The 23,558-nt window shown below is 57.5% G+C and overlaps 3 protein-coding genes across 12 annotated transcripts in view; 1 reads left to right on the plus strand and 2 right to left on the minus strand.

Annotated features, from left to right (window-relative positions):
* Nucleotides 1-15,105, plus strand: part of LOC113482649 (myomegalin-like) — a 33,658-nt gene extending 18,553 nt beyond the window's left edge. For 7 of the 9 annotated variants that reach the window (XM_026853522.1, XM_026853521.1, XM_026853524.1 and 4 more), the window contains 27 exons: nucleotides 33-176; nucleotides 1,184-1,262; nucleotides 1,802-1,890; nucleotides 2,073-2,189; nucleotides 2,636-2,773; nucleotides 3,078-3,190; nucleotides 3,915-4,042; nucleotides 7,948-8,039; nucleotides 8,161-8,321; nucleotides 8,423-8,738; nucleotides 8,826-8,994; nucleotides 9,130-9,246; nucleotides 9,327-9,801; nucleotides 10,038-10,273; nucleotides 10,491-10,542; nucleotides 10,799-11,016; nucleotides 11,374-11,568; nucleotides 12,144-12,365; nucleotides 12,538-12,669; nucleotides 12,802-12,921; nucleotides 13,015-13,192; nucleotides 13,276-13,400; nucleotides 13,620-13,721; nucleotides 13,902-14,473; nucleotides 14,544-14,682; nucleotides 14,807-14,853; nucleotides 15,041-15,105. In XM_026853522.1, coding sequence (XP_026709323.1) covers nucleotides 33-176; nucleotides 1,184-1,262; nucleotides 1,802-1,890; nucleotides 2,073-2,189; nucleotides 2,636-2,773; nucleotides 3,078-3,190; nucleotides 3,915-4,042; nucleotides 7,948-8,039; nucleotides 8,161-8,321; nucleotides 8,423-8,738; nucleotides 8,826-8,994; nucleotides 9,130-9,246; nucleotides 9,327-9,801; nucleotides 10,038-10,273; nucleotides 10,491-10,542; nucleotides 10,799-11,016; nucleotides 11,374-11,568; nucleotides 12,144-12,365; nucleotides 12,538-12,669; nucleotides 12,802-12,921; nucleotides 13,015-13,192; nucleotides 13,276-13,400; nucleotides 13,620-13,721; nucleotides 13,902-14,473; nucleotides 14,544-14,682; nucleotides 14,807-14,853; nucleotides 15,041-15,073 — 4,509 coding nt within the window. In that variant the 3' untranslated portion in view covers nucleotides 15,074-15,105. The remainder of the gene's footprint in view (nucleotides 1-32; nucleotides 177-1,183; nucleotides 1,263-1,801; nucleotides 1,891-2,072; nucleotides 2,190-2,635; nucleotides 2,774-3,077; nucleotides 3,191-3,914; nucleotides 4,043-7,947; nucleotides 8,040-8,160; nucleotides 8,322-8,422; nucleotides 8,739-8,825; nucleotides 8,995-9,129; nucleotides 9,247-9,326; nucleotides 9,802-10,037; nucleotides 10,274-10,490; nucleotides 10,543-10,798; nucleotides 11,017-11,373; nucleotides 11,569-12,143; nucleotides 12,366-12,537; nucleotides 12,670-12,801; nucleotides 12,922-13,014; nucleotides 13,193-13,275; nucleotides 13,401-13,619; nucleotides 13,722-13,901; nucleotides 14,474-14,543; nucleotides 14,683-14,806; nucleotides 14,854-15,040) is intronic. The other 2 variants (XM_026853519.1, XM_026853518.1) reach the window with 2 other exon arrangements.
* Nucleotides 10,605-23,558, minus strand: part of PLPP6 (phospholipid phosphatase 6) — a 29,298-nt gene continuing 16,344 nt past the window's right edge. Inside the window, exons 4-5 of the mRNA XM_026853534.1 lie at nucleotides 18,271-18,276; nucleotides 10,605-10,617 (exon numbers count right to left, since the gene is read on the minus strand). The gene's annotated coding sequence lies outside the window, so the exon portion shown is untranslated. The remainder of the gene's footprint in view (nucleotides 10,618-18,270; nucleotides 18,277-23,558) is intronic.
* Nucleotides 15,757-23,521, minus strand: PRKAB2 (protein kinase AMP-activated non-catalytic subunit beta 2). 2 transcript variants are annotated; one of them, XM_026853533.1, is made up of 7 exons: nucleotides 20,828-23,521; nucleotides 20,433-20,599; nucleotides 19,446-19,539; nucleotides 18,777-18,891; nucleotides 17,432-17,565; nucleotides 17,086-17,154; nucleotides 15,757-16,665 (listed from the first exon to the last, which is right to left on the minus strand). In XM_026853533.1, exons 1-7 carry the CDS (start codon nucleotides 20,987-20,989, stop codon nucleotides 16,588-16,590), a joined length of 819 nt encoding a protein of 272 aa, XP_026709334.1. In that variant the 5' UTR covers nucleotides 20,990-23,521; the 3' UTR covers nucleotides 15,757-16,587. The 2 variants fall into 2 exon arrangements, with proteins under 2 accessions (XP_026709334.1, XP_026709333.1); XM_026853532.1 differs by having other exon boundaries at nucleotides 18,771-18,891; nucleotides 20,828-23,516.

Below are 23,558 nucleotides of genomic sequence, written 5' to 3' on the forward strand. Positions count from 1 at the left end.
CTGCCTTCCCCTATTTTTCCTGCTCAAATCAGGTGGCTGCTGAGAAGATGGCACATGCTTTGGCTGAAAGGAGCTGCGAGTTACAACTCCTACGCCAGCATGTGTTGGGGAAGGAGCCTGTTGGGACCCAGTTGGATGTTGCCAGGCTGTTGAAGCAGGACAAACAGCCCATACAAGTAAGCATCGTACACTGTGTTTGTCTGTCTGTGGCCTTGGGGCTCCAGGGGGAACTGATTGCCACAGAAGGAAATGGGAGAGAGTGGAGCACCACAGAGAATGATAGAAATGAAAGTGGGATTAGGGAAGAGACTTCCTATAGGAGGAAGAGAAGAAACTGAGGAGCAGAAATGCTGCCTGGATGTTCTGATGTTGATTCCACCAGCCTTTGTCACTCAGTATCTCCTCCTTTCTTTTAATCAAGCGGTATTTGGGTCCTTAGGGCACATGAGAGTATGAAAGAAATTCACCTTCTGACCTTCCAACATTGACCCAGTCCTTCCTTGGGCTGGGCTGCCTCACTGTATTGTAATCCCCTCCCTGACATTGTCACATTCTGGAGGGGACAGGAGAACTAATTTTAGGTCCCACTAATTCTTGGCAGAGCCTGCTGGCTGTTTGCTGTCTCTTCCACAATTGGAGTTGTTATTTTTAAAGCAGCTTTGCTAAAAACCCCTTTGAGGCTGAACACAGCTCCAAGGCTACATATGCCACACTCCTGTTTGAGCAGCTGTTAGTGGTTTATTGGTGAGCTGACATGTGAACGTTTTTAAGCAGCTGTAAACAGGTTGCTTGTTTCTATTCCCAGGATCAAAGTGAGCTCTAGAGACTTCCAGGGATGTGTGTATGGGCCAAGCTTTGTGTTTTCCTTCCTGTATGGTCCCTCTGGGCCACATCTTTGAATGAAGATGTAGGCCTTTGTAGAGTCTCAGCTGAGAGATGGTCTTGCTGCAGTTGAGTGAAACCTGTCTAATCCTTACTATGAAGACACTTGTTGCCAGCAACCTCCTAGTGCCCAATAAAACAAGGCCAGCACCCCTTTACCGACACTTCTAGGTTGGGTGCAATTCACCAGTCACCACTGCCTGGCTAGATCCCCTTCTTTTGTTTCTCACGGAACTCTATGGTAAGGTGCTAGGTTCCCCATAAAGGTGCAAACCTGGAGTGGAGGCTTTTGTGTTTTCAGGAAGTACCGCAAAGAGCTTGTGGAACTACAGCCATTGCCAGACCTCCACAGGAGGACAGCAGCTGCAGGACAGAGGGAGGTGAGTGTGCTGACAGCTTCTTTTGAGGTCCCCAAACATGACCAGGGCTTTTTGCTGTAGGGGAAACATGGTTACATGAAACTGTGAAAAGAGTAAAGAGCTTTGAGCAAGCATGACTATTTTCAAATAAAGCTGTGCCACCCCTTTGGGTGATGGTTCAGGGATGTCTGGGGATGGGAGTATGGGAAAGAGAGAGGCTTGTGTTGGGTTTGAGGTGAGGTGCTTCTGCTCAAGAGCTGATGCTGTCCAGTGAAGGGTTTTTGACTTCATGGTTCAGGCTGGGCTGAGAGAAGTGCAACTATTTTGGGTTTTGTCTTGGTGCCAGGACACCTGAACTTTGCCAGGGTGGGATAGCAGGCCTGGGGTGTTGCTGTTGCTTTGGGCCGCAGGATCAAACAGGAAAGAATAGTGTTTACTAGGAAGCAGTGTGATGGGGAGCACGAGCATTGTGGACTTATCTTGCCGAAGAGGAATTTTGTCTGATACTGAGGTCAGAGCTGATGCACGGTATCCCTGCAGTAACCATGCTGTCTTTGCAGTTACAATGTCAGCAGCAGAACTGGAGAAGGATCTTGTTAATGCCAAAGAGGAGCTGGAGCTGATGGCAAAGAAGGAAAGGGAAAGCAGGGTGAGCTTGTGATGGAGCCTGTGGCCATCTCCCTTGCTTATGGGAGACCATTGGGCTGCCCCTCACTGGAAGTTTTGGACCTCCCGGTTGTGAGGGTACCCCCAGTGAGAGAAATGAGGCAGCAGCTTGCAGTGGGGTGTTGGCTTTCTGAAGTCTCTCTTGGGCTTCTCTTCCCTCCCTAGCGGGAGCTTGCTGCTCTCCAGTCTGTTGTGGCCACGCAGGAGGAAGAGCTGCAGGTGCAGGCCTCAGATATAGAGTCCTTGACCAGGACCATCCAGATCAAAGAGGACCTCATCAAGGTGAGATAACATGCTCTGTCTGCTGGGTTTGTTCCACATGGGAGGACTGCAGAGGAGTCTCTTCTTTCCCCACATTCTCATAGTAATGTGGCTGGCTGGCCATGGATGGTATTGCTGCTGGTTTGCCTACAGCCCTCTGTGTTACTTTGGCCAGAAGGCAAAGGCCCCAACCCCCAGAGTATCATTATTTGGCTTTTTGCTTCTTGCCAAACGCCCTTCTTAGAGTCCTTTAAACAGAGTGCATTGTGTCCCTTCTGAGTTCTTGCTCCAGGCTGTTGTCTGTGCCTAACACACTCTGTGTGCTTTGGCATTTCTTCCTTAGGAGACCAGGGTCTTTCCAAACACTGGAAACTTTTGGCAGTTGCGTTCCAGGGAGGATTATGAAGGTCCAGCTGTCCTTGTTACTGATCCCTTCTTCACTGAGCTCTCCTGCTGTTGACTTTCAGGATCTGCAGATGCAGCTGGTAGATCCCGAAGAAATTCCAGCCATGGAAAGGCTGACGCAAGAAGTGCTAATGCTTCGGGAGAAAGTGGCATTAGCAGAGTCACAAGTACAGGAGGCTACTGGAAACAGAAGGCAGCAGGTAGTGTGCCCTGTGGGGCAAGCTTAGATGTGTTCACATTTCTGCTGGTGCTCAGTTATGAGGCTGTTTTCAGCCTTTAGATATGCTGAGACATGCTTGTTATTGGAAGCTGGCTGTGTACACTAGGGGAAATACAGAGGAGAGGATTGGCTCCCTTTAGCGCATCTCAAAGGCGGAGTCTTTTGTGAGATCAGGGGTGACACTGGTCAACTCAAACACTTCGACACAAGAGAGGACGGGGAAGCCTCTGTTTCTCTAGGGCACCGGATACCCCCTTTGATTTCTGTCTCTTCTCTCCAATCAGTTGTTACTGATGCTGGAGGGGCTGGTGGCTGAAAGGAATCGGTTAAATGAAGCTCTCCAGGCAGAGAGGCAGCTCTACGGCAGCCTGGTAAAGTTTCACACACACCCAGACAGGTAAGTGAGGCTGAGGTGGCTCCGCTGCTGGGGCAGGCCCTGAAGCAGTGATCACTCTGCAAGTCTGAGAGCCCATAGTGGGAAAGAGGGAGTCTAAGCAAAGGGTCAAACATGCGGCTTTGGGAGTCCAGGTTTTAGGCTGCCTTTGTCCCTTGAAGAGGCTCCAGTGTCCAGCTTTAAACGCTGCTGAAACACCTCCCATTGCCACCTCTTACTCAGGCCCTGGGATTTCCATCTCTGTTCCCTGGCTCATCCCATCCCAGCTCAGTTTCCCATCCATGCTTGGCCACCTTTCAGAGGCTGCTGTCAAATTCCCAACTAACTGTTGGGTTGATAAGGATCTATCTAGATTGTCCCATGCAGTTGTCCTGCAGCGCAGTACAGCCTGCATTCTCTGTCCTCTGCACTCATCGCTGCCATTCATGGGGCTGCAGCTTCTGGGATATTTGAGCTGATAGCAAGAGAGCACATAAGTGGAGTGCTTGGGTAAGTACTGAAGAATAGCTGTGACTAGGAGTCCCCTACCATGGGCTGGAGCGTTTTTTGGGGGCTGGCTGTGCACTGGAGAGGATTAGAGGTGAGGCAAGAGGAGGCCAAGCTGCCTGGGGAGCATGTGGGACCTGTGCCTGGAGCAGGTGGCAGTCCTGGATGGAGGGGCCAAGTCGGAGTGCATTTGCTGCAGCCTGTCTAACCCTCTTCACTTTTTTGCATCGCGTCTACTTAGCACTGTGAGAGACCACACTCTGCAGGTGGAGCTGGAGGGGGTCCATGAGCTCCGGGGACAACTGGAAGAAGCTCTTGGAAGAAGCTTGGAGCGTTTGAGCAGGCTGGAGACACAGGGCGCCATAGGAGGTGGGGAACAGGAGCGTGTGAGAGTCCTACCCCAGCATGCCTTCTGAGCACTGGTGCTCGCCCGCCTGCCACGGAAACCATTCACTAACTGAGCGAGCCTGTCTCACTGACTCTGGGAGGGTTGCTTTGGTACTTAGTGATGGTACACTAGAACTCGTGCAGGGCTTTTTTGTTTGATTTTTGTGCTGCTTTGGAAACGGCGATCAGTGCAATCCACCTGTGTCTTGTGTATGTTCCTGTCTGACCCACCCTGGTGGCCACTGATGTATTTGCACATTCAAGTCATTCCATTTTAGTTGATTTCCCTCTCTCCCTTCTCCACTCACCCCCATGGGCTGAATAAAGATTCCCTTTCTCCGAAGGAAACACCAGATGTTCTCTATCATCTCCCAAGTGCATGAGTGTGAGTGTTTGTATTCCCTCACCGTTTTTCTTACCCAGTGACATCCCCCTCTTGGGTTGATGGTGGCTGGCCCAAAAGGAGAAGGTGTATATGGAAAAGTGGGTTCCAGAGCTAGAGAATTTGAGAAGGGCTGCAAGACCTTGTGGCACTTGCCTGGAACCCTTACACAAGCCTTGAGTGTAGCACTAATGATTCATTTTATGTTTAAACCAAATCCTACTCCAGTATTTCTGATTTTACTGATGGTTTTTTTTCCCCCCTACTTGTGAGTTGTCTCAGTGTAGCTTGTGTGTGCCTTCAAGGGAGAGCTTCCTCTTTTTGACAGATGGTTTGGGGTGACCAAGACTTGTACCTGCTCCCAGGGTCTGGGCTGGGTCTGTTCCCTCACTTGTATGTATACATCTCACAGGCTCCACACACCCCTTGGGCAACGAGCAGGGCCCCGTTTCGGCTTTGCTAGGGACAGTCCCACTTGGCACCACCACATACCTTTCCTAGGGCATCTTTCACCTCCTCTGTGAGTGTTGGGGCTGGTGTGACAGCTGAGAAACAAAAACCACAGCTTTCTGATGACAAGCGCTTCCCATGTGCAGGGAGCTATGGATCAGCTGTTTCATGCTTGATCACTTCCCAAGGTGACAGGAGCAAATTTTGTACCTCTGAGCATCTGTTTCTGCTTGCTGGGGAAGCTGAACCAGGAGCGGGCAGAGCAGAAGAGCTTGGTCTTGCTGTGCTGTGCCACCTGGATCCACGACTGCTCTGCTGCACTTCTTGTGACTGCTTCACGTGGCGCCACTGATCCCATGCTTTGCACCCCTTCTCTTCCCCGCTTCAGACCAGGACGGGAGGTAGCACAGCTCTCCCTCCCTTCACAGGCAGCAGGTTGGCAGTGTGCCTCTGGGTCTGCACTTGGCTGCTGGGCGAGTTCAGCAGTTCTCATGTGTCCCTTTGGGCCACAACTCAGGGCTGCTGGGCAGCTCTGGTACTTGGTTAGCTTTTCATTTCTTGTACTACATCTCATCTCATTCTCTTCCTTTCCCTTCTCTGTGTAGCACCATCTTCTTTTCCTCCTTCTGCCTTTCACTGTGTAGGAGCCTTTGTGTCCCTGTCCTTACCTTCCCACCTCCCATCCTCCATCCTGGCTCTGAGGCCCTGCTGGCTCCCTGGTCCTGTGGAGCCCAGGGCCCAGCAGACTCATAGGCATGGCATGAGGGAAGCCTTGGCTGGTGCTCCGACAGCTCCTGTCTCTTTGTGTGTGTTTTGCTGCAGATCTGTCCCTGGCCTCTGCTAACATAGCTGCTGTAAGTGCCCTGTAGGGAAGCATTGTCCTAGGCTGAGGTGTACCAACTTTTCCACTGTTTCTCAGGGCCTCCCTGGCTGTGCGCTCCTCTGTGCTATCTCCTGCCTGAGAGCTCCCTCTCTCCAGCTGTGAAGTGCTTTGTGCTGTCCAGTAGCTCTTTGTGGAGGTCTCACCTCTCAGTTTCCCTGGGGGACCTTGCTTCCCTTTCCTTGTCCCCAGCAGTGTGAAGACTGCCGGTGCAGCCAATGCATCTGGGTGTCCTGTGCCTGTGGGCCACCTGAAATTTTCAAGCCATGCAGCTGATTCTCTTTGCCTTCAGGCTAGGTGTGAAAGACAGGAGTCTGTGAAAAACAGTGCTGGGGTTGCATCTCTTGTCTTCTTTGCTGGTAACATGCAGAGAGCTGAGCAGCCCCTGACCCTTTGAATGTGCACCCTGGTGTGCTCCTGCTGTGATGGAGGGTTCCAGCCCTACGGTCACACTTACCTTCTCTCCAAGCACCAGCTTCCTTCCCCCATTTTTTTTTTTTTGTTGAGATTTTTGCACTCCTTTTTCTGCACCCAGTCCTGGAGCACTGTGAGCTGTGGGTGATGGTGAGAAGCAGGGTATGTGTTCTGGCACAGGAGGTGGCCCTGGCCTCAGCCACAGTGACCCAGTTTGAGGCCATGTGCATGCGGCCCTCAGACCCCAGCAAAGCCTGCAGCGAGGGTGTTCATCCCCTCACCTTCGGGGCCCTGCAGGCACCCAGCTGTAGCCCTAGATGCTTTGTCACCTGGCAAGTGCTGTCCCTAGGGGCTCACAGGGCTGCGCTGTGGCTATGCTCGATGCCACCCATGGGACCTGTTTCCTCACTGAGCTGTTGCTGCCGCTTCCTGCTGCCTCTAAGTGTTTTGCTCCTGTAATAGTGCTTCTCTGTGACAGCCGCCCTTGCTCCCTGGGCCACAGCTGCTTGGGTGAAAAGGCTCCACCATGCAGGCTAATGTCTGCCCAGGCTCAGCAGTGAGGTGCCCCTGATTTTTGCAACCTGGCAGTTGCTTGTCACGAGTGGGTCTCCTGAGTGTGCCACCATTTATATGTGCTGTGCAACCACCTGCCTGCTGCAAGGCATGCTCCTGGATGGTCCTTGGCTTTCCCTCTCAGGAGCTGTATGCTTTCCCACTGGCTTCTCCTTCACCAGCCATGTTTGGCTGCTCTCCTGCCTCATGTTCAGCCTTGCCTGGGAGCTTCAGACCCGATAGTGATGTGTTTGGCCACGGGGAAAGTAGCTGCATCTCCTGCAGAGCACAAGCAGCTGTGAAACCTGGCCCTGTGCAGCCCCGGCCTTGGCTCCTGTCCAAGCTCCCCTCTCCCTGGGTAGAAGAGAAATTGGGGGTACACATGTGTCCCAGTTTAGGGGAAAGAGAGTGTAAGAGCAGGCGAGGCCCTGCAGCTGCATGGGGGAAAGCTGCCCAGACAAGGTGTACAAGTCCTTGCCCGCGGCTCTGCACCAAGGGGCCAGGAGCAGAGCTGTGTGCAAGCGGAAACACATGTCCCTGGGTCAGCTCTGTGGGGCAGAGTGGGTCCAAGCCCCCCATACGCTGTGCCATGGGACACAAGTGTCCCCTTAGCTCTGCTGCAGTTCTGCAAGGCCAGCGCATGGCTTTGCAAAGACCCCAGTGCCACATGTGACAGCAGGGCTTGGGCAATGGGGGCAGGGTGGATGTTAGTGCCCCCCTGAGATGGCCCTGCTTGGGCAGGTGATTGCACGGGGCGCACCCCCAAACTCCTACCAGGTTGGGGCAGTGCCAGCAAGGGTTCCTGACTCCAGTGCTGCTGTAGCTGCTGGCTGTGCCTTGTGAAGTGGCTGCAGGGTGGGTGGTGCATATGCATGTGTGTTGAGGCAGAAAGTGCAAGGTGCTGTGAAGGCTGAGATGTGGATGGGGTGGGTGCCATCCCCGAGGCTGCAGGCCCCTGGGGCTGTCCTCCCCCTCTATGCAGGGCCAGCACAGGGTGTTGGGTTGGAGCTCCAGCATGCAGAGGTGGGGTGGCAGGACACAGGGACAGTGGGGAGACCTCAATCCTGCTGGAGTGCCCCATCACAAGGCATTGTATGAGAGCAGGCACCTGCCCACAGCAGCCATAGGCATCACCAGGGAGGAAGGGACAGAGGCAGTGCCACCATTGCCACCACTTTGAGTGCCTTGTTGTGCTGTGCTGTCCCCTAGGTCAGGCCACAGGCACAGATGCTGATGATGCCAGCACCAACTTCACCAGCAGCATCAAGGAAGAAGCAGCCCATGGTGTGGCAACCCAGCACGTGAGTCAGGGCAGCACCACACCGGGAACAGGGGTGACAGAGCTGGGCCCTGTGCCACTGCTGGACCGTGTCCTAGCCCCTTCGTAAACATCCCTGTCACCCTTTGTCATTGTTCTTCCAGAGCAGCCTCCAGACCCCTAAAGAAAGCGGGGGCACTGAAAGGACCCTGATGGGGAGCATGGCACCCACTGTGCCAGAGCGGGAGTTGCGGGCAGAAAAGGAGCTGCAGGAGCTGAAGGCACAGCTGGAGGAAGCTGGCTTCTCCTCTGTCTCCCAAATCAGGCAAGAGACCTGGGATGCTGGAACCAGTGGCTGGCAGTGGCTGGAGGGGGTACCCTGCGTCCCAGCCACTGCCTGCCCTTCATGGTGCCTTGTGCCCCCAGGAAGGCGATGCTGAGCCTGTGCCTGGAGAATGCAGAGCTGAAGGAGCGGATGGGTGAAGCCACATCGCTACTAGAGAGTGGGGAGCAGGAGGAGGCTGGGCTCAGCATCTCCCTGGCCCCTGAGCCCCGCAGGCTGCAGCGGAAGAGCCGCAGCTTTCTCAGGGATCACCTGGCTGATGGCAGCGGGGATGGTCAGGGGGTCCCGGCAGAGCGGGGAGCTGTGCCCACCAAACGCCCAGCACTGGAGGCACGATCCCAGGATGATGTGCCCAAGAGACCCTGCCCTGGCACCCCAGGTGGAGGGGATGGGAGCCATGTAAGTGCCCTGGGCACAAAGGGACTGGGATGGGGAAGGAGATGAGGATGGAAGTGGGGAGATTGCAGCCTGTCTCCCCTCTGGCAGGCGGAGGGCACGGTCTCTGGTGGGCCCTGGCCGGGGCTGGGCGCGGAGCTGCGCTCCCAGGTGGCACAGGGCCAAAGGCAGTGCCAGGAGCTGCAGGACAAGCTCGCTGCCTCGGAGGCCACAGTGCGGGCGCAAGCTGAGCAGCTGGAGAAGTACCACATCCTGCTCCGTGAGTTAAAACCCCAAGTAGTATGGGGGGGTGTGTCTGTGCCGAGCCTGGTGTGTCCTGTGCAGTGTACTGTACATGGGGCAGGGGGTGAATCCTGCCTGAGGAGGACCCTGAGCTGGTGGGGCTGCCCAGCAGGTGAACCCCATGCTCAGCAGCTCAGCAAGCAAGTGCAGGTGGACTTCCAGGACCTGGGCTATGAGACGTGTGGGCGAAGTGAGACTGAGGCTGACCGGGACGAGACCACCAGCCCTGGTAAGGACAAATGGGACTCTGGGGATCCCTGTGCCTCACCCGGTGTAGAGAATTGACACTGTGCCTTGTCCCCTCTGCAGAGTGTGAGGAGCCAGATGTATTTAGTGAGCCCAGCCTGGGTGAGGAGCCGGGATACCTGTGCCAGCCAGGGATGCCCAGGGCAGGCAAGGCTGCCCGGAAAGCTGTGGCTCCAGTGGATGTGAGGGCCCTGCACCAGCACATACAGGACCTCAAGGCACAGCTACTCGATGCCAACAAGGTGATCCAGAGCCTGCAGCGCCGTGCTCGCTCCATCTCTGTTACCAGCGGCTACACCTCTGGCACCGAGCGGCCCCCGCCAGGTCCCACGGCCCTGGCCTCCCCAGCCCACAGCCTCACTGACGAGGACGAGGGCTGGCAGTCGGATGGCCACAGCACCCTCTGCCCACCCGCCCTGCGGGCACACTGCGACCTGCAGCACCTCTTGCACCGCGTCACCCTCCTCGAGGCACAGCTGCCTGCAACCAAACCTGGAGGCATTTTGCCCAAGGAGCTGCAATCTGCCACTTGGCCAGGGTATGGCTGTGGGGATCAGGATGAGACAGGGGGCTATGGGGGTCTCCAGGGGTTGCCCAAGGGTGGTGGCTTCCTGTTGGATGTGTTCCCTGCAGCCATGCTTCTGGGATGTTTGCACAATGGGGCAGAGCCCCAGCGGTGGATGGTGCTGTCTCCCCCCATGGCACCCAGTCCCTGCTGTGCTCTCTTGGGGGTCTGGCAGCCCTGTGGACCCCCTGCTTGTGGATCCATCCTAGGAAGTACGACTCACTGATCCAGGCGCAGGCTCGCGAGCTCTCCCACCTGCGGCAGACGCTGAGGGAGGGCCGTGGGGTGAGCCGCAGCCTGGCCCAGCACCTGCGTGATGCCCTGCGGTCCTTTGAGGACCTTCTCCGTGGCACAGACATCGACTACTACCTGGGCCAGGGCTTCCGGAAGCAGCTGGCCCAGGGCAGGCAGCTGGCCGAGAGGCTCAGTGACAAGCTGGGCACCAGTAAGTACCTTCGGTGGGGAGCACTGGGGCTTGACACTGGGCATGGTGGGCTAGGAAGGGATGCTCTGATGGATTCTGTGAAGGGCTGGGGCCACCTTGTGCCCTGTGGGCTACCTGCTTCTAGCTGGGCTGTCCTGTCCTGCCCTGGCTCTGCTTGGGGACGAGCAGCCTGGGGCATGGAGACACTGACTGGCTCCTATCTGGCTTGTTTTTTCAGGAGATCGACAAGATGGGGAGGATAAAACCAGCCATGAACTCCTGGCACTGAGGTACCTGTTCCCAGGGACCTGCTCTGTGTGGGCATCCTGGGGCTATCACTGCTCTTGGGGTGGGGGTCCAGGGTGCTGTCTCTCTCCAGGTTCCTGGGGCTGCATCTGCTCTGGATATGGGCACCCCATGGCTCCAGGCAGCCTTGCAGCATGGGTGGGATGCAGTGATGGGATGTCATGCACACTACAGTGAGGAAGGGCTGTGGGATGGGGGTCACCCTGCCTTGCCAGCCCTGGTGATGGGCCACCTCTGCAGGCTCAGCCAGGAGCTCCAGGAGAAGGAGAAGGTGATTCAGAGCCTGGAAGCAAAGCTGCAGGAGCGTTGTGAGTCCCCAGACAGCAGCCACCCGCCCTCCGAGTCATCCCGCTCTGCTACCAGCTCCTCCTTCGTGTCCGAGGGGCTAGAGCCCTGCTCGGATGGGGACGTGGCCAGCGAGTGCAGCCAGTGTCGCAAGGAGCCTGCCCGACTCGCAGGTACTGCAGGGTGCCCGGGGCCACAGCCACGGGCTGGGGATGTGCAGCACCTCCGTAGCACCCTGGACAGAGACTGGCCATGTGGCACCGTGCCCCAGTGCCAGCCGGGGGGGTGAGCACACAGCACCTGGGGCTGCAGGGGAGCCTCTCAGGGAGCCCTGCCATTGTACCACAGCCCTGCAAGGCTGGGATCTGACCCACCTTGTGTGGGCCATCCTAGCCTGCAGTGCCTCCAGACAGGGGGACTGGGCTGCTCAGGCTGTGCCAGGGCCCCCAGTGCCCCCGGGGAGGGGGAGTCCCTGCTAGGCTGAGCCAGAGCAGCGCTAACATCTCTCTCAATCTCTCTTCCATCTCTAGGCCTTCACTTCAACTCCTTGTCCAAACCTGTTAATGCCTCCCTGCCTGTGCTGACCCCTGGGCTGCCCCCCTTCCTGCCTGCTGGGCCCCCCCATCCCGCAGCTTCCCCTCTCCTGGGCTGCTGCGGGACCCCCATTTGCTCCCTGGCTGAGGCACAGCAGGAACTCCAGGTGCTCCGGAGGCAGCTGGGAGAAAGTGAGCGTGTGCTTCCGGCATGTGGTTGGTCCTGCCTGCCCTGTGCACCACGCTGTGCTGTGCCATGCTGTGCTGTGCCGTGCCATGCTGTGCCGCATGGCCCCCCACCCCCTCTAACCTGCCTGTCCTGCCCTGGCCCTTCTCCTGCTTCCTGTGGCTACTGCTTTGTGGTTGGGTCCCATCACTCTGGCTGGGGAACAATGGGGACACGTGGCTCTCACATAGAGAGGACCTGGTGGGTGGGATGGACACAGCCTGAGGCAGCACTAGCCCTTGGTGTGGGCACTTGCATGTCCTAGGGCCTCTGAGAAAGGGCTGCTTTGGTCAGTTGTTGTGTAGGAGTGGGGCTGAGACCCTCCAACTTGGGTCACATAATCAGCAAGTCCCTGGGAGAGCCTCTGCTCCTCAGGAGGAATGGGTTTGACCAGGACAGGAGGTCAGTGATGGGGGACACTGGATTGTGCTGTTGGGCAGAGCAAGAAGGGGGCAAAAAGCACATGGCAGAGGTGTGTTACCCCTATTCTTCCTTCCTGCTTATTGCTCCTCCTCCTCACTGCTTTGCCCTGTGCGTGCAGATGTGACGCTGCCCATGGCACCAGCAAAGCCCACAGCCCCATTGGGCCCCTTCGGAGAGGGCAGCAAAGCCCCAGCGTTGCTCTGCCAACACAGTGCACTGCAGAGCCTGGCTGAGATCTCCGGGGCCAAGGAGACCCGCACACTCTGGGACGTACCCCCTCCTGGCCAGCTGCTTGATGGGGCCCTGCCGTCGGGATACCCCTCCAGCCAGAGGCTAACAGGTAAGGTCCATGTTGGGGAGCATGGGGGCATCCTGCCTGGGTGTGGGGAGCAGGGAGGAGACCTGGCACCTGGCTGTGGGACACGTCTCTGGTGTGGGGCAGGATAGTGGGAATGGCCTGAGGCACGTGGCACAGCCACCCCTGCCCTGAGCCATTTCCTCGTCTGTGGTAGGCGCAGACCTGCTGGAGGAACACTTGGTGGAGATCCGAAGCCTGCGCCAGCGCCTCGAGGAGTCCATCTGCACCAATGACCGGCTCCGGGAGCAGCTCGAACGCCGCCTGGCCTCCACCAGCAAGGCCAGCGGTACGGTGCTGCACGGGGGCCAGGGCTGCCGGGGGGCCTGGGCTTTGCATGCCTCACTGCACGGGGAGGGTGTTTGCCCCGTGCACAGCGGGGTGTTGGGGAGAGATGCTCAACACCAATCATGCTTTGCAGGACTGCCTGGAGATGTCTGCGCCCAGACGCTGGAGCCGGGCCTGCAGCTGAGCGAGGAGAACCAGGCTCTGCACGAGGACAACCGGACCCTGCGGCTCCAGCGTGACCAGCTCTCCCAAGGTAGGGCCAAGGCCACCAGCACCCTGGGTCTGAACCCAGGAGGGCACTGGCTGAGCAGGGTGGTAGTGACACCTCCATGCTCTCTGTTCCCAGAGCTGGCACGGGTGCAGGAGGCACTCCTGGCTGCCTGCTCCCGGGCACGGGAGGCTGAAGCAGAGCTGGGCCAGAGGTGTGGGGAGCAGCAGAGGCTGGTGGAGGAGCTTGCCAAGCATCAAGAGGGTGTCCGGCAGCTCCGGGAAGAGCGGCGCTCTCTGCAGGAGGACAACAACAGGTAAAGTTTGGGGCACTGTGGCCTTGGGGCCAGTAGGGCTGGGTGGCAATGTCTGGCACTGGCCCCACGTCACCCCTCTGCAGGCTGCAGCACACAGTGACGCTCCTGCAGCAGCAGTGTGAGGAGCATCGTGTGCTCCTGCAGACCCTGCGCGCAGAGCTGCACGTCTATGAGAGCCTCCCTGGCCCCTCTGCCGAGACCCGTGCAGGTACTGGACCCACATCCAGCCCCCTAAAACCCTCGCTGCCAACCCTTCTGCCCAGCTCCTGGTCTGGGAGTGCCTGGCCCCTCTGCAACTCTTGGGTGACCCCACCCTGATGGCAGGAGGGACATGGTGGCCCTGCTGGCAGGCATCGAGGGAGGGCAGGCCTGCTACAGCCCCAGGCAGTCATAGCCAGCTGCAAGGGGCTGATGCTTCTTGTTCCAGGCTGCTTCCCATCTCCTCCAGTGCGGGATGTTGGCACAAGTTCAGCAGCTCCCCTCTTCTCCCCGCTGCCCTCTGACACATCGGTGGCCCGGCAGATGGATGGTGGGTACCGGAGCCTGCCCACAGGCGTGCCCCAGGGGCTGCCAAGACCTGACAAAGACGTGGCAGCACCCTTGCTGAGCAAGGCTGGAGAGCCCAGGGCAGAGCCAAGCTCCCAGGGATGGGACAGGGAGGGCCATGGCAGGAGCAGGCAGTGCTCATGTAGCCCTGCTTGTCCTACAGAGGCACGTGGGGTAGACCCACTAGTGAGCAAAACCAAGGGACTGATGGGGGCCCATGTCGTCGGCCGCCTGGACACCTACCGGGCCCTAGAGCAGCACATCCTGGAAGGGAAGGCGCTGGCCCACAAGCTGATGTGTCTCACGCGCCCGGCCCTCGGGCTGCCCAACTGCCCGCTCCCGGGAAAGGAGGTAACACATAGGCAGGACGGGGCTGGCGGCAGCGGGAGGCCAGACCCTCCGTGGCCCATGTGTAAAGCGGCTCCTGAGCCCACTATCAGCCCTGAGGCTTGCAGGGCCAGCAAGTGGCAGGTAGCCCCCAGGCTGGGGGCTGTTGCCAGCACTGCCCTGCCGTGTTGGGCTGGGCACAGCGAGTCCCCGGGTGCAGTGGGATGTGGGTGCTCCAGCAGCACCCGCTCCCGCACCCTTCTCCCACAGGCCCTGGGGTGGGCAGGCGCAGGGCACCTCTGGGGCAGCGCCAGCACCCTGCACCGCGTCCTGGAGGAGTGTGCATCTTTTCTTGCTGCCTTTTGGAGCACTGTGCTGCCCGTCGGCCCTGCCCAGCACCAGGGCAAGGTAAGCACGGGGCTGGTGGCCGGCAAGGCTGGATGCTCGCTTGCTGCTCATCGCGCTTGTCTCGTCCCAGGAGCAGGAGCTACAGGGCGAGATCACGGCGCTGCGGGCCCAGCTGTCCGAGAGGGAGGATGCTCTGCGGAGCACAGTTGAGCAGCTGCGTGGCACAGCCCAGCTCAAGGACAGCATGGAGCAGTTCATAGTGAGCCAGTGTATGTGGCCCGGGTGGCCTCCTGCTGTGGGGTGGCACGGCCAAGCTGGCCTGGTACACATGGGCCTGGGGTGGCTCCACGGCACAGGGACCTCACTGATGCTGTCCCTCTCTCTCCCTCACAGTGACCAGGACCCACAATGTGCTGCGCAAGGCCAGGACAAACCTGGAGGTGAGTTTGCCCTGGCAGCCAGCACAGGATAGGGGCAGATGCCCCCATGCTCTGCCAGCAGAGCACTGTCTGACAGGGGTGCTGAGAGGGCAACTGGGTGCAGCGTGTGTGTGGGGGCACACAGGGACCTGTTTTCCTTGGCTGTCCCCAGCCTGTGTCCCCATGCCACCACATGCTCTCTCACCAGGTGAAGGCCCAGCAGGCCCTGCCTGTCACATGAGCCTCTGGCAGGGCAGGGAGCGATGCCGAGCCGTGCCACACTGGAGAGCTGGAGCAAACCCTGTCCCTACTACTGCCGAGGGCTGGGGTGGACAAGAGTCTGTGGTCCCCAGTGCTGCGGGTTTGGGCTTCTGTGGTGGTCGTATGGTCTCTGCCCACCTTCGCTTGGTATCACAGCAGCTGCTGGCTTAGGCTTTGCTTGCCCTGTGCTTCAGTGCTTGCCCCCTTCCACTCACAGTGCTTAGAGTGGGGCGTCACAGCACCTCTTGCCCCAGGACCTGGTCCCATTTGTAACCCTGCCATGTACCCGTCCCTGCTCGTGGATATATGTATATAGACAGAAGTATGGGAGCTGCATTCTTGGGGCTCCCCAGGCATGTTGGTGCCATGGTGCAGGAGGAAGATGTAAGAAGTGCCACATTCTGTTGAGTGGCTGGGAAATCCCCAATAAAGGTTTCCTTTGGGTTGTGGTGTTTCTGGCATGCCCGTCTCTGCAGCCATGCTCCCGCCTCCCTAAGCCACCCACAGCACGGGGAGGGGGGGGGGGGGTCATAGGTACCACCTGGCCCCAAGGGGGTGGCTCTGACACCCACCCCAGCACCCCAACGACAGCTCCACACCTCAATGAGCACTCCCTTCCCCTTGCTGCTTCAGAGCCCTCCGCCAACACCAGGCCAGCAGCACCGAGAACAATAAATACTGTAATAAATAGAGAAAACCCTGTTGTATGGCACTGCTCTGGCAGCAGGCGGTGTAGCTGGGGCTGGGGGGTACCCGCTCTGCTCTGCTCCCCCCAGGCCTCCTCTGCGTGAGTGTATGCAGGGGTCCCCCGGGCTGTGACGTCAGCTCTGCCCTGTGGAACCACTCGATATTGGGGATGGGGCGTTCAGTCCTCGACAGTGCTGTCCCAGCAGCAGGCAAGTGTGGCTGTGGCCGGCTCTGCCCTTGCTCCTGCTGGCTCCTCGCTGAACCTGGCAGAGGGCTGGGGCTGCAGCCAGAGTTGAGAGCCCTCTGAAAATGCAGGGAGCACAAGGAGGGGGGCAGGTGACAGGCTGGGGTGTCCCAGAGCCCCTGGGGTCAAGGTGGCCTTGGAGGCCCATCACCAGGACATCACAGAAACCTTCAGCAGGCAGGACATGTTCCTGGAGGCCCGGGCCAGGGGCAGTGGCAGGGCTGCCTCGGGGCCCTTGCAGCCTGGAGAAGATGGGGAGGGTGAAGCCCTTTCCATGTTGGCCATGAGGAAAGGCTAATCTGGTGAGCAGCAAAGTGGCCCCAGGGACTCAGAGAAGCCAAGGGGAGCTGTAGGTGGGCAGAATCCAAGGGTTAAATCAAACCACAGCAGTAGGATGGGACAGTGCCAGAGGGCCCAGTGGCCCTGGGCTTGTGATCTGGGCCTGTGTCCCTGCCAGGTTCAAGGCTGGAGCCAGTGGCCAGTTCTCACACAGTCCCGTGGCCCAGCATGTGCAGACAAAGCGGCTTTTCGCGTCCTGCGTGGAGGGCGGTCGAGGCCCCGGCTCAGATGGGCTTGTACAGCAGCGTGGTGACATACTTCTTCTTGTAGCGGTGCGTGGCACTGAGCACCATCACGCCGTCCTGCGAGAGCCACCGTGTCAGTGGGAGCAGAAGGGAGAGCTCAGCACAGCCTGGCTGCGCCAACCCGGGCGTGGGGCACCCCCTAGCAGCCGTCAGAAAGGCTTGGTGGGCTTGGGGAGCAGCCCCAGCCTGTCCCTGCTGTTCTCAGTCTCACAGCCAGCGAGACACGTGCAACCCCCACGACAGGGAGCCAGAGCAGAGCCAGGGCAGGCTCTGGTGCACAGCAGCTCAAGGGAACCGTAAGGAAACCCACAACATACAGCCCTGAGTGTGCCCTGCTTCAGCAGGCAGCCATGCTGTCCTGGCATGGGTCCTCCGATCCCTGCACCACCATCTCCAGCCCCATACTGTCCAGGTTCTGCAGGCTCCGGGGAGCCACAGGAGCTCCCCTGCCTGCATCTTACCCCCTGCTGCCCTTACCTTGATGGAGAGCGCGTAGAGGTGGTTGAGCATGACGTGGTTGGGTTCGGGCAGCAGCGCAGGGTCACACTAGGAGGAAAGGAGTGTCACACGGGAACAGCGGAGGCCTGCACCCCCAGCCCCAGCCATCACAGGGAGCTGCATTCTGAGCCACTGGTGTCTCTGGCTGTTCCACACAGGAACCGAGCTCAGCAAACAATCAGGCAGAGCAAGGGGGCAAACCAGCGTGGTTAAGGGAAGTGCCAAGGACTGGACCTCAGCCAAGGAGACCAGGCTCCCTGCAGACAGGACTCCCCTTCCAACCCCGGTGTGGTGCTCTGTGTGCAGGCAGTATGCTGGTACCCACCGAGATATTGGTGTCCTTGTTCAGGATGACCTGGAGGAGGTGAGGCGGGAGGATGGGTGGGGATTTGAAGCGCTCCTCAGGCCGGTATACGTACATCTCTTGGCCATAAGGTCCAGGTGGTGAGCTTGATAAGTCTAAAGAGAAGAGAAAGAAGGAGTGTGAAATGGCTAAAGCAGCATGGGCGAGCACAGAGCAGCTCTCAAGAAGCTGAGAAGGACCCAGCAGGGTCTTTCAGGCACAAACGTCTTCTATGAGCCATGGCCATGTATCCTCCAGCAACAGCTTGGCCTTTTCACAGTGGAATAAGCAGCAAGGCGAGCCCTGGGCATTTCCAAGCACGGCTGCAAGCTGGTACATGCTCTGACACAGCACAAGCACCCTGCGGTATCCACCCCAGGACCCCCACACGCAGCTCTACACAGCTGGGTCCCTCTCCCTGCAGCAAGCAGCCAGCTTGCCTCAGAGCTGTACCCTTTGCAGCAGGGCACAGCAAGCAGCACCCCTCCGCACTCAGGGCTGCAGGGCTGCCCGATGAGGTTCTGGAAAGGGCAAAGGGGAAGCCTAGCGTGAGCAGCTGCTCACCCCATGTGAGGGACCATGGGAAGCTGGGCTGACCGTATCTCCCGGCCACATCTGACCTGATCGTTTCAGAACAACCAATACACAGAAGGGCTCCACCTCCCTGGAGCTGCTGCTGCTTGCTGGCTTCTTCCCAATGATGGATGTCCTGCCCAGGCTGGGCAAGGATGCTGAGTTGAGCTCTGTCTGAGCTGTATCTGAGACAAGGTTTGTACCAGGGGTGGCAGCTGCACTCAGCATGCCCCAGACCAAAACACGACTGAGTTACCTGCCAAAATTACACACCAAGCCAGCAATGCCAGTGTCTGTGTGGTAACCTAACCTGCTGCTGTAACACAAGTGGACAGGGAGGTTTCCAATGTGCTAGCACTAGTACAAATTACCTTGGCATGAAAACCAAGAGTAGCTGCTGAAAATAACCTGTATCCTGCTCTCATCTAGCTTGTACCCCAGATCAGATGACTTACTCACAGTTGAGCAGACAGAAAGAGCTGATGATCCTGGAGTTCACCAGACTGAAATGGCTGCCTCAGCCGTGCACAGGCACTGGCCCTGCTCTAGGACAGTGCTAGCACAGAGCAAGTTACACCAGCACAGATGCTCCACAGAGATGAGGCCTCAGGCTGCTGAGGACACGCTGCCTAACACTAATCTTCCCAGGTGCAGGCCCACACCTCTGCTCAGGAGGTCTGTTCACCCCCAGAGCAGTGAGCCTCACAGCAAATAGCACATGCAAAGCTGTAATGCCACAAAAACTCACCCCGACCTGAGGTTTCTGAGCTCTCCAGGGAATCCACCTTCAAAGCATCGAACACCTCAAAGTCAGACTTCTTGACATGAATCAGGTTGTTAATCGTCCCCATCTGGCTGGTGACCACAGGCTGGAAAGAACTGAGGTAAGAGTCTTCCTATGTCCACCTCCAACTGAAGCACATTCAATGCTTCCTAGATCTTCCTGGCCCAAGCTGCCTTTGCTGCACACCTCAGAGCATAGCTTGGCACCACTTGCAGATCTCTGCTGTTTACCCTGGGAGAATTTCCCTTTACTCCCAGGGTCCTACATCACCTCCTATTTTCATCCTCTGTCCTGCTACATGCTGATGGGTAAGTGTCCTCTCCTCATGCTGCTACCACGTGGTTCAGTTTGGAGGAGAATCTGAAAGTGAGTGCTGACCCCACAGCCCATCTTCCCATGTAGCCAATTCTCAATGGGACTTAAAGGCCTTCTGGTGTTTCCCTACCCCTCAGTACCTTCCCAAGATTCCCCCATACAGCATGTCTAAGCCCAGAGAAACCAGCCCCTGAAAGGACTCATGGGATGGAGATGTCCCTTGGAAGGTACTCTCTGCTCTTCCCGCTCCCCCTCTGCTGCAGTTACATCACATCTAGTCCCTGGAAGAAGAGAAGATCTGCAGGGATAAACTTGGAGTGTTACCTCAGATGGGTCATGGACCCACTGGCCATCCACAAAAAATTTGTACTGGTGCTCTCCTTCTGGGAGGTCCAAGATAGCGACAAAGTCGTTGTGGCTGTGCAAAGAGAAGTGCAACAGCATTACTCTGTTGATGCTCTGGATGCTGCTCTTCCATGGGGTCCCAGAAAACAGCATTTTTTCAGGTACTGCCCAGCCCCTCCACCCCAACACTTTTATGCAGGGTTAGGCTTGCTCCTTGTCACTGATCTGAGGCATGGACATAACAGGCACGAGCGCTCAGAGCACTAGCGTGGTTCAAACCCCTGGGAGTCCAGCTGCAAGGAGCGCAAGAGGCACTCTAGCCCTGCATGCCCAGGGAAAGTCAATATGACAGACACTCTGTGCAAGACACACTGGGGAGGATGTGTGGGCAAAGCATCTAACCCTGTGCCGGCACTGCAGGACAGGGGCAGCAAATGTAACTGCTCTGCTCATGAAGCCTGCAATTGAGATAAATCCATTCCAGAGGATTTTCTGGGATTATGCCCAGAGTCCTACACAGCGTTTCCACGGAAATCACAGATGTATTGCGAAACAGCGGGAACATCATTAGGGCAGGAAGACATGTGAGGGACAAACAAACAACCCCTGCTGGCAACAACACAACTAGGCATGGGGTAAGGCCACAGCCAAGGGAAGAGCTGACAGCTTCCAGATGACTGCTGCGTACCTGGGCAGGGCTCTGCTGCCAGGACTAGCTGCTGTGTGACATCCAACTGGACAAGCAAAGTAGCCCATCCTGTCCTGTCCCTCTTTTCACAACTTCCCACTGCCACTGCAGCACCACCCAGGGAAGAAGCTGACCACATATCTGTGCTCAGACCCTCTAGCTCGGGTGAGCTGAGAAAAGCCAGGTGAGCAAAAGGAACAGCGATCAGCATGGAGAAGGGAAAACAATCCCTGCAATGGAGCAGACGAGGACACAGAGTGACCTGAGGGACTAAGTACCTCTTGATAAGTGGAATCTTGGTGCTCCAGTTGTTGAAAGATCCAGAGATGAAGACCTCTTTGCCTCCATCAGCCCAGCGGATGACAGTGGGACGAGCCTGTTGGGATGGTTTCACTGACTCCTCCAGATCTGGCTGCCACGATACAAACTCCTTGTCCCCAGCAATCTGAGCAAAGAAAACCAGAGTCTGACTGAGACAGAGACAACCAGGACCACATTCACTTCCCCCTGGCCTCTACCAGCCCACCAGCACATCCCAGACAAGAGCACAACAGAGCTCCTCCAGCCTCTTAGCTCTCCACAGACCCCTCACATGGTTGGGAGCACAGCACCGCACAGCCAGTGAGCTGAAGCCCCAGAGAATAGGACAGGGAAGGCAGTGGCCAGCTTTTACCTTGGAGTCATGGGAGCTGAAAACACTGGGGTCGTCGGTACTGCCCACCATGATCTTGTGTGGGTGCTCCTTGGTGGGGTGTGGGGCACCGGAGCCATCTGAGCGGTGGGACTTGGAGCCATGGCGCTCCCCAGAAACTCGCTCACTGGTGGTGTTCCCCATGACAGCTCAGCAGCCTCTGTGAGAGAGAGAGGACAACAGTGCGCCCGTGCCCACAGGCTCCAGCAGCGAGGAGAAGAGCAAAGGCGCTGTTTCCCAATGCTCTTTGCCAGGGGAGACTGACGGCAATCCTAAAAAAGGCCCAAAGTTCATTCCCACTGCCAAGTTTGGGAGCTGAATGAGAATTTAACAAACAAGACAGTCTGACCTAATTATAGCCATATCCTTATGAACCATCACTCTAGTTAAGCTGCTGACTGTTACACTCCAAAACCAATACTAGTTACACTGCGCCCCATAAAAGCCCTCAGCAGCCAGCATAGTAGAGGGGCTGATGGGAAAAATAAAGCCAACCTTTACTGGCAGATCAATTGCTTGGCATTAACAGAGCCTCTTTCACAGTCCCACAGTCAGGATCTACACACAAATCCCCTGCATCCAGCAAGAAAACAGCCAGAGAATGAAAGCAGCAGCTGTTTAACAGCTCCCAAGTCTCCAAAAACTCGCAGGCAGAAGAGTGCAGCTTTGCACCTGGCAAAGGCGACCAGGAGCATTTAAAGTATCCAAGTGGAATCACCCAAGCTGGAGCTTGGCCAAGGTGTGGGGCTAATGCCATGATGTCTGCAAAAAGCTCAGCTCTCGGTGGCATTCACTTATGATTCACTAGGCAAGCTACCATGTCAGCTGCGGCACAGCACAGTGAGGAGGTCAGCTAGTTGTGACCTGAATCAGCGGCACCACCCTGAGCACTCTGGCGTCTGCCTGGCCATCCGGAGGCACATGATGAGGGACGGGCAATCCTAGCCACCTCAACACCACTCTGCAGCTGGAGATAGGCTGTCATCCCCGATCTCATCCAGGCAAAACAGAAGGTCATATGGCGACAAGCCATGAATGCACCTCTCGGGACAAACAACAAAGCCACTGCAAGCTACATGGGACTCTTCAGGCCTTACCCAGTTTTCAGCAGCCAAGGTGGATTGGGACTCTTGCCTCCTTCCCAGGCTTATTTTGCAACGTTCAGTTTACTGAGCTGAACATGGGCTCTGCAGGGCAAGGCAAGAGGACAGCCAGCCTTGCTTCAAGTGCTTAGTTGTGACATTTGGGGATCTGTTCAGAAGATCAAGTTATATGAAGGGTGCCAGCCAAAGCCAGGCTTTAGAATGTCACAGAGCAATTACTAAAGTATTTCTTAAATCCTGAGGGCTAAAAGGCACCTCAAGAGGGCAGCTAACTTGTACCCCCACCCCCTCTCAGTGAGGATCAAGTATACCTGAAGATCCAGGTTAGATGAGCCGCACTACTGGCTCTGCCCTGAAGAAGGCTCAGCCAGCTCCTCACAAAACCTGTCCCTGTGCCACTAGACCTGCTGCTGAGGAGCTCCTTCCCCAGTAATGCTGCTAAGGCTTCCTTACTTCTCTTCCCTGGGGAGGAAGGTAGTAAAGGCTCTTGTACCAAGACAGACCTGAGAGATATGTGCAGATGTTAACAGATGTGAAAGCTTCCCTTCCTCTTCTCTGAAACGATTCCAGTCCCTCTCCTTGTCCCTTATAGGTCACACTCTTCAAATGCCTCCTGAAGTTTATCTCAAGTGGTGGCTCCTACCCAGCATGTGGCATCTGAAACCCTGCGCAGGCGAGACCACCCCACCTCCTGCATCCTGCGCACAGGCACCCCGCTGCACTGGGACAGTGAGCTCTTTGAACATAGCCTGCAGTACTTGGGCTTTACTGAATTAACTTCTACAGCTGAAACCCTCCTGCGTTCAGACAAGCCATTGCACAGCATGCTCTGATATTGTGACACAAGTACGTTCAAGGCACTGATGGTAATGCTGCCCACACCATAGGCCAGGCAAACCTCCACAGCGTCTCAGCACATCTGCTCCCAGTTTGGCAGCAAGCCGCTGCCAGCTGCAGTCTGCAGTAAGGTGGGTGCTGGCCGACTGGATCACAAGGCCCCTTCAGTTTCAACCTGCCCCATCTCTCCACTTTGCTTCTGAAAACGACAGCGCAATACACCAGTTCCCTCCGAGATGTATCATGCTTGCTGCCTCTCCCACCCGGCCTGTGACCCGCACGGTGCAACACTGGCAGCCGGCCTGAGGGGGTTCATTTTGGAGAGGTGGCGTCTCAGTTCAGCACCCTCAGTTGCCCGCAGCCTGCTCAGCTCACACCTGCTGCTGGAGTTACCCCACGGAAGCCTGACTCGCCGGGAATCTCCCACCTCCCTCTTTCGGAGAACGGAACAAGAGCTCGGCCAGGAGGTTGCCGTAAGGTGAAGGGGATAAGCTGGGGAACGGGGTAGAGGAAACTCTCCCTCCACCGGACTCACGCCAAGCCTCACGGCTGGGACGAGGGCTCTGCAAAGCGGTGGCGGTGGCAGGGCTGCCACCGCCCGCTCGGCCCACGGCCGCTCGCTCCCCTTCCCCGCCAGGTCATGGCAGAGTGGCATCTGCCACGGCCCTGAGAAGCCGACCGCGCCGGCAGGAGAGAGGGCCCTCCTGAGCGGCTCTGAGCCAGCTGCAGGGCATGGCTGGGGTCTGCCACCACCGAGGGGTCCAGGCCATCGT

The sequence above is a fragment of the Athene cunicularia genome (assembly GCF_003259725.1).
Source record: "Athene cunicularia isolate RWA chromosome 8 unlocalized genomic scaffold, athCun1 chr8_part1, whole genome shotgun sequence".
Taxonomy (NCBI): Eukaryota; Metazoa; Chordata; class Aves; order Strigiformes; family Strigidae; genus Athene; species Athene cunicularia.

Coding starts and splice junctions, on each gene's coding strand:
- PRKAB2 (XM_026853532.1), bottom strand. CDS start 20,989: ATGGGGAACACCACCAGTGAGCGAGTTTCTGGGGAGCGCCATGGCTCC. Junction 19,540..20,432: donor AAGATTCCACTTATCAAGAG/GTACTTAGTCCC, acceptor CTCTTTGCACAG/CCACAACGACTTTGTCGCTA. Junction 18,892..19,445: donor GGGTCCATGACCCATCTGAG/GTAACACTCCAA, acceptor AGTTCTTTCCAG/CCTGTGGTCACCAGCCAGAT.